Source organism: Thalassophryne amazonica, chromosome 10, assembly GCF_902500255.1.
Source record: "Thalassophryne amazonica chromosome 10, fThaAma1.1, whole genome shotgun sequence".
Taxonomy (NCBI): Eukaryota; Metazoa; Chordata; class Actinopteri; order Batrachoidiformes; family Batrachoididae; genus Thalassophryne; species Thalassophryne amazonica.
In genome coordinates, this window is record NC_047112.1 from 37,983,369 (window position 1) to 37,992,296 (window position 8,928).

Here is an 8,928-nt window from a genome sequence, read left to right on the forward strand (position 1 = left end):
TTCTTTAGGAGAATGACTTTGACAGACTAGCAATGCAGTACGCCCCCACCGTTGCTTCATAAGACTTCTGCTTCTGCTGAGACACCAAAACAGTTTGTTCTACTTTAAGACCACAGTAATGTGTTTGTATTTTCTCTTAAACTCATACACTTTGAATTTGATCGTTTGCATTGTTAATAAAATTGTTTCACTTATTGACATCTGTCTCCTGTAAGCATTCCTTTGGAATTGTAATAAATGTTGAATATCCACGTTGTGTTTGCTGTGCATCTTTCAGGATCTCTCATGAATCCAGTAAGCCTTTTAAAAGTCATAGCAAGGCTTTTGTTGGTGGTCTTGTTTTTCTGAAGCCCTTTTGTGATCTTTTGTGAAACGTGTGGCAACATGCTGCACAATGCATACAAATTCTACCCAAGTCTTTGGCTCACGTTCGAATGCATTGTCATATCTTGATAAGAATGGTTATGCAATTATTGAAAACCTTCACAGATGATAAATAACGGAAGAAAGTGCATTATCTGCAGGATGGGAGGAATGCAAACAGGCTTTAGACTGATGAACATGGTTATCATTTGTATACTGTCTCTTTAAGAATTGCTTTTAAACTGTCATGGTTCAAACAAAGGGTCCAAAATGAAGATAGTGGTCCTAATCACAATTATGTCCCGCCTCCCTTTTTTTTTTTTTAAATCGCACCAGTTGAGTCCCTCTGACAGCAGCGCGCGCACACGACTTGATCGACACTGAGTAACGGCAGCAGCGAGGAGGACCGCAGCAGCTTCTCTACGGGACACTTATCCGCACCTGTTCTTCGGAATAACTGAAGCGGTATTCTGGTCGTTGTATAAGAAATAACGGACAGAGAGATGAGAGATGAGCTCGTGCGGCGTGTAGCGGCGCGTTGATCGCGTGTGCTTGAAAGGTGTCAACCTCCAGTTAAAAATCCCTGGATGTGCGCTTCCACTACGTTTTCGTTCATTTTTTTTAATTATTATTTTTTCAAGCTGCCGTGGATCTCAGAGGCCGCTGTGAAACGCCGTTTGTGTTGGTTTGATTAGACTTAGCTAGGCGGCTAACCAGGACGCGCTGATGTGCCCGCGTGCGTAGCGGCATGATCAAAAGAGAAGCCGGCGCGCGCCGCCGCTGATGGTTAAACTGAACAGTGTTTCGGTTTTGTTTGTGTGATTATCACATATCGACGCTGTGGACAGACCCGGTGGGCCCTGAATTAACTAATAAAACAGTTCTGGACGCAAAGGATCGGCCCATGTCTTAATTTGGAAAACAAAAGAATTAAGCTGCTGAAGAGGGTAAGCTGGTTAGATAAGCTTGTTTCTTCGTTTTTAAGTGATCTGTTGTTGCAAGCTGTTCGTTGGATTACACATACACGCAGTCTAGACTGACTGATCCCTGGACGCCCGGTGTCCCTGAATCGGCGTCATTTTTTCATCTGTATTTATTTAGATTTTTCTTTCTGCACCGCACCGCTATGGGCAGCTACAGCGGGTACAGTGAGGGCGCCGGGGCCGGTGAAGTAGAGCCCATGCCGGGATACGTGGACCTGATCAGCAGAGCCTCAGTCACCATGTGGGACGCGTGGACGGACTGTAGCTCCTGCGGTCTGGAGCTGTCCAAACAGACTCTACTGGATAACGCCTACATCACCTGCATGGAAATCGCTCTGTTTTTCTTTTGCGCCTTTCTGTGGACCCAGATGAGGCGGGGACTGACAGAAATTCTATTCAAGGTAGGTGACACCCACAGTGTCAGCATAATTGATATCCGCCCCAGAGGTTGGTTAATTTCCATCGTTAATTACGGATTTGAACTCAGCCACATGGGATGTACAGCCAGTGCATTATGTGTCCCAAGTCCAACACACCGGCATGGTGTGAGGGATCCAGGCTTGGGTTTTCCATGTGCCATTTGGCAAACTCGCTGAAATTTCATGTCTTCTTTTTAAGAGTCCTTTTCATTTTCAGTAACCTTAGACATTTTGTATTAAATATTCTGATTATGCAAAATAGGTTCATTGCATTTATTTCTGAACATATTTTAAATTCTGTATTTACAAATGAGGGTGTCAATAGTTGTGTCCAGGACTATGTAAAAGTTTTTAGTTGGCAGACAGGCTGCCCATGTGCACATGTTCAAGATCATACAGCAGTGTACAAGTCCATGCCAGACTAAAGACTTAAGGCCATCTGGTCTCCCAGTTCCATTCCAGATTTCTGGCCCCAATTTGCATTCCAATTCTAAAATTGCAGACCATCGGTTACTGCCCAATGCACTAGAGGTGGGAGCATCGATCCTAATATTGATACCAACGCTGGTGTTGATATTGAACGATCCTTGTGTAAAAAGATCAGTACTCAAGCTTTTTTTCTCCTGCACACACTGACTGCTGCGCACGCAGATTCATCAAAGTCTACTCTCTGTAAGAGCAGCGCTGCGCTGTCACACAACACGGAGCAGCGCACCCTTGTATTGTGGTTTGTCAGCCCTCTACCTCAGGAGATTTTAAGTTGTGTTGAGTGATATTTTTTAAACAAAAATGTTGATTGTGATAAAGTATTTTGTTGTCACATACATTGTTTGGCGAAATTCTGTCCTAGGTCTTTTGGATCCTTTGGCTCTATGAAGCTTAAATATGAAAAAGTATCAGTATCAATATCGGCGATACTGGGCCTGTATTTACCTGGTATCGGATCAATACCAAAATTCCTGGTATCACCCACCTCTACAATGCACCCAAGCATGGACGAGTCCCATTATACATGTTTGTGCACATGCCCACAACGCTACATCACAGTCTATGGGCTACTCTCGCATCATTACCACACTTTTGCACGCTTACAACTGTATTCTGTTTAGGAGTCTGACATACTTTATGGGATTTATGTTGCAGAGGAGAATTAGGAGGCTAACCATATGTGTCTAGCCACAAGACTATGAGACATGCTGTAATACCCTACAAAATGTGCTAGATAGGAACAGCAGCAGAGAACGTGCAAACCAGATATAGGAAGGAATTTGCAAATGCAGCTAAGTTAGCTGTGTTTGCTTAGAAGTTAAACTTGAAGATGGTGCAGGCAGCACTTACTACACAAAATATGCCTCCTGCTACAATTTACACCCCTACATGTTAAATTGCTGTCTTTCAGTATGCAGACAGCAGACCTTTCTCAAAGCTTAAACTCAGAGAATGGAAGGTCCCATCTCCCACTTTTGTAAAATATTGCACCTCCTCTGCATAAATTATGTCTGTCTGTTCACTGTTTTGGATCACGATATATCCAGGTCTCACACAGTTTTTGAACATGTTCAAAAACAAAAGTTGGGACGGGAGTCATAAATCAGCAATGGGAGACAGGCCTAGGTATGGGGGACACAGAGTAATGGGTGAAGGTGACTTGCATGAATTACTGTAATTTCATCTGAAAATGATCAATAAAATATGCTAATACCTTATGTTGGCATGACATTCAGACAGAAAAATAGCATGCAATGTACTGGACAAGACAGGCAAATTTTTGGAAGGGAATAACGTGAACTGTTTAAACGTTACATGCAAGCTGAATACATTTAAATCATATTTTATCTATTCCACATGCTTTTATATATTTTAGAGTGAGCTATTCAGAAGCTTTTAGATGTATAAAATATCAATACTTTGACATTAAGAAATGTTACAGTAACTGCTCTATTCAGGGCTCTGTGTGTAGAGAGATTGCAGCAAAGTCATAAATTGCAAATTATGTCAGACTAAAAGTGATGCAGGCTGCCTCCACTCTCTTAACCACACTGCTGCAGCGCACACACACACACACACACACACACACACACACACACACACACACACACACACACACACACACACACACACACACACACACACACACACACTTATATGTTTGGTAACATGTCATTTATAGTTGTAGCCATCAGTCAGACTCAGGGAAAAAACAAAAAACTAACCAGCTCCCAGAAATCAATCCTTTTAAAATACTGAACACTTAAGAGTGCTGGCTCAGATAGTTTTGGAATAGAATTGTATAAGACATTCCCTGAAAACTTGGCACCACTTAGGATGTTTAATCATTCACTTGAAACTCAGAAATTCCCAAACTCCTTGTATAAGGCCAATATCTCACTAATCTTAAAAGAGGGTAGCCTTGAGACAGAACCCTCATGTTATTGTCCTATTGCATTACTGAACTCTGACATAAACATTTTCACAAAATTACTAGCAAACAGGTTAAACAAACATATTGCCTCCATTATTCATGCAGGCCAAACTGGCTTTATCCCAGAAAGATTTTCTTTGAATTACAAGGAGGATCTGTCTTCTGCTTAAATGTGGAGAATGCTTTTGATCAGCTAGAATGAGCATATATATGGAGGGTACCCCTAGGGTAGGGGTGGGCAATTATTTTTTGCAAAGGGCCATAGAAGTAGAGAGATTGGAATGCCAACTCAAGATCTTGAGTTGGCATTGAGTTCTGTTTGTGAGATTGTGACCCCAGGATTCCAGCCGCGAGAGTTGCTGTAATTCACTTCCGTTCGTCTGCCACATGCACTTTTTAAGGATAGTTTCTGTGTGTTTTTTTGTGTTTTCTGCCGTGGCTTCAACAAGTTATTCCTTCGAAGTATGTTCAAAGTGTAGTTTGAATTAAGTTCTTGTTGATTTTAAATCGTATTCAAGACAAAACTTGCTAATATTATTGATAAGAGCATGCAGACTCAGCAACTGTGGCGGAAAATCACGGTCAATAATCATTAATTATTCATCAAAATTTGTATAAAAAATAGAATAAAAGCACACATCATTTGTCATTTATAAAAGCATCATAGTAAAACTCATAAATATAACTATAAAACTCATAAATAGCACAGTAAAAGTAATCAAATGCCATAATAAAATCGTCAATCAATAAAAATCAAACACTAAAAATAATCATAGTATTCCTTTGAAGTAATAACACTTGGAACATTTACCACATGATGAGGGAGGCTGTTCCACAAAGTTACAACTAAATATAAAATATTTTCTTGAGTCATATTTGCACCTCAAAAATGTGAGAGTGGCCTTTCAAACATAAATAAAGTCTTTTGTGGAAAAAATACAGCCTGAACACACACACATATATATATATATATATATATATATATACATGGGGGGGTTATTAGTCAGTCCAACGGCAACATGCAGAGATGTGTGCAATAACCAATACCAATAACCAGCAAAAATCTATTTAAGCATAAAAATTCAAAAAGAAAAAATAATATAGCACCTTCAACTGCACCACAGACTAAAACAGTTAAATGTGGTCTATTAAACATTAGGTCTCTCTCTTCTAAGTCCCTGTTGGTAAATGATATAATAATTGATCAACATATTGATTTATCCTGCCTTACAGAAACCTGGTTACAGCAGGATGAATATGTTAGTTTAAATGAGTCAACACCCCCGAGTCACACTAACTGTCAGAATGCTCGTAGCATGGGCCGGGGCGGAGGATTAGCAGCAATCTTCCATTCCAGCTTATTAATTAATCAAAAACCCAGACAGAGCTTTAATTCATTTGAAAGCTTGACTCTTAGTCTTGTCCATCCAAATTGGAAGTCCCAAAAACCAGTTTTATTTGTTATTATCTATCGTCCACCTGGTCGTTACTGTGAGTTTCTCTGTGAATTTTCAGACCTTTTGTCTGACTTAGTGCTTAGCTCAGATAAGATAATTATAGTGGGCGATTTTAACATCCACACAGATGCTGAGAATGACAGCCTCAACACTGCATTTAATCTATTATTAGACTCTATTGGCTTTGCTCAAAAAGTAAATGAGTCCACCCACCACTTTAATCATATCTTAGATCTTGTTCTGACTTATGGTATGGAAATAGAAGACTTAACAGTATTCCCTGAAAACTCCCTTCTGTCTGATCATTTCTTAATAAAGTTTGACAAAGTTTTGACAAAGTTTTTTAATTCGGCACACAAAATATTCAAATAGAAAAAAATGAACAATTCCACAAACAAACACAGACAAAACTAGTGAGTCCGAAAGGGTGTGGGCTGAAGCAAAGCTTATTAGCGCCCACCCCTGCTAGTACAAGTCCAACAATTCTAATCAGTCATATTTACATAAATATAAATACACTACTACATGTCGACACACAGACATACACATCAATATACTATTCACTTATAATTATATTTATATAGTACCAGATCATAAGAAAGTCAAATCAAGGCACTTTACGCCAGTAAGGACTAACCTTACCAACCCCCAGAGCAAGCACTAGGCAACTGTGGTGAGGAAAAACTCCATATAAGGAAGAAACCTCAAGCAGACCAGGCTCTTGGGGGTGACCCTCTGCTTGGGCTGTGCCACATATACCTATGTACATACGTATATACTTTACAAACATAAATATATCAATCAATCAACTTTTTTCTTATATAGCGCCAAATCACAACAAACAGTTGCCCCAAGGCGCTCCATATTGTAAGGCAAGGCCATACAATAATTATGAAAAACCCCAACGGTCAAAACGACCCCCTATGAGCAAGCACTTGGCCACAGTGGGAAGGAAAAACTCCCTTTTAACAGGAAGAAACCTCCAGCAGAACCAGGCTCAGGGAGGGGCAGTCTTCTGCTGAGACTGGTTGGGGCTGAGGGAATAAACCAGGAAAAAGACATGCCGTGAAGGGGGGCAGAGATCGATCACTAATGATTAAATGCAGAGTGATGCATACGGAGCAAAAAGAGAAAGAAACAGTGCATCATGGGAACCCCCCCACAATCTACGTCTAAAGCAGCATAACCAAGGGATGGTACAGGGTCACCCGATCCAGCCCTAACTATAAGCCTTAGCGAAAAGGAAAGTTTTAAGCCTAATCTTAAAAGTAGAGAGGGTATCTGTCTCCCTGATCTGAATTGGGAGCTGGTTCCACAGGAGAGGAGCCTGAAAGCTGAAGGCTCTGCCTCCCATTCTACTCTTACAAACCCTAGGAACTACAAGTAAGCCCGCAGTCTGAGAGCGAAGCGCTCTAATGGGGTAATATGGTACTACGAGGTCCCTAAGATAAGATGGGACCTGATTATTCAAAACCTTATAAGTAAGAAGAATAATTTTAAATTCTATTCTAGAATTAACAGGAAGCCAATGAAGAGAGGCCAACACGGGTGAGATATGCTCTCTCCTGCTAGTCCCCGTCAGTACTCTAGCTGCAGCATTCTGAACCAACTGAAGGCTTTTTAGGGAACTTTTAGGACAACCTGATAATAATGAATTACAATAGTCCAGCCTAGAGGAAATAAATGCATGAATTAGTTTTTCAGCATCACTCTGAGACAAGACCTTTCTGATTTTAGAGATATTGCGTAAATGCAAAAAGGCAGTCCTACATATTTGTTTAATATGCGCTTTGAATGACATATCCTGATCAAAAATGACTCCAAGATTTCTCACAGTATTACTAGAGATCAGGGAAATGCCATCCAGAGTAACGATGTGGTTAGACACCATGCTTCTAAGATTTGTGGGGCCAAGTACAATAACTTCAGTTTTATCTGAGTTTAAAAGCAGGAAATTAGAGGTCATCCATGTCTTTATGTCTGTAAGACAATCCTGCAGTTTAGCTAATTGGTGTGTATCCTCTGGCTTCATGGATAGATAAAGCTGGGTATCATCTGTGTAACAATGAAAATTTAAGCAATACCGTCTAATAATACTGCCTAAGGGAAGCATGTATAAAGTGAATAAAATTGGTCCTAGCACAGAACCTTGTGGAACTCCATAATTAACTTTAGTCTGTGAAGAAGATTCCCCATTTACATGAACAAACTGTAATCTATTAGACAAATATGATTCAAACCACCGCAGCGCAGTGCCTTTAATACCTATGACATGCTCTAATCTCTGTAATAAAATTTTATGGTCAACAGTATCAAAAGCAGCACTGAGGTCCAACAGAACAAGCACAGAGATAAGTCCACTGTCCGAAGCCATAAGAAGATCATTTGTAACCTTCACTAATGCTGTTTCTGTACTATGATGAATATATACATACATATACACAGTCACTTATATACATATACATATACACCTACCCATATCTATATATCTACATACGCATATACATACCCACACATTCAAATATACAATAAGTCCCACTTATAAATTGAACATTCCATATAAATCAAATTATATTTGCTTCTTTATGATACTTAGACATAATGTTCTTTTTGAGTAGTTTCTTAAATCTCACTAAGGTACTACTCATTCTAACCTCTGTTGAACATTTGTTCCATTTCCTCACCCCAACCACAGACACACAAAAACCCTTTACATTTGTTCTTACTGGTGGTTTCATAAAAATTGCACAACCTCTTAAACTATATCTGGATTCCCTCAATCGGAACAGACTCTGGACATGTCTCGGTAAGGCTTGGTTTTTCGCTCGAAATAAAGTTTGAATTGTAATGTAATCGACCAAATCAATGAATTTTAGTAAATTTAAAGACACAAATAGAGAATGAGTTGGTTCACAATATTGTTTATTGCAGATGATTCGTATGGCTCGTTTTTGCAAAAGGAATATTGGATTGATATTTGATTTGTAAGTGTTTCCCCATGACTCAACACAATATGTCATATATGGTACCATCAGAGAATGATATAAAGTAAGTAACCCTTCTTGCGGCAGTAGGTCTTTGGCTTTATACAAAATGGCTATAGTTTTTGACAATTTTGATTTCACATAATTTATATGTGGTTTCCAGCTAAGTTTATTATCAATTATAACACCTAAAAATTTATTCTCTGTTACTAACTCAATTTCCTTATTGTTGTAGTTAAATTTTTACATTTGGGTGCCTGTTTATTTACAAATATAATACATTTAGTTTTCCCAAGGTTG

General features: G+C 39.3%; 2 protein-coding genes across 2 annotated transcripts in view; both read left to right on the plus strand.

Annotated features, from left to right (window-relative positions):
• Positions 1-251, plus strand: part of cope (COPI coat complex subunit epsilon) — a 46,254-nt gene extending 46,003 nt beyond the window's left edge. The window contains exon 10 of the mRNA XM_034179832.1: positions 9-251. Within this exon, the coding sequence (XP_034035723.1) occupies positions 9-62 (54 nt within the window). The 3' untranslated portion in view covers positions 63-251. The remainder of the gene's footprint in view (positions 1-8) is intronic.
• A 766-nt stretch (positions 252-1,017) lies between these two features.
• The window catches only part of cers1 (ceramide synthase 1), a 111,454-nt gene continuing 103,543 nt past the window's right edge, over positions 1,018-8,928 (plus strand). Inside the window, exon 1 of the mRNA XM_034179837.1 lies at positions 1,018-1,747. Coding sequence (XP_034035728.1) covers positions 1,490-1,747 — 258 coding nt within the window. The 5' untranslated portion in view covers positions 1,018-1,489. The remainder of the gene's footprint in view (positions 1,748-8,928) is intronic.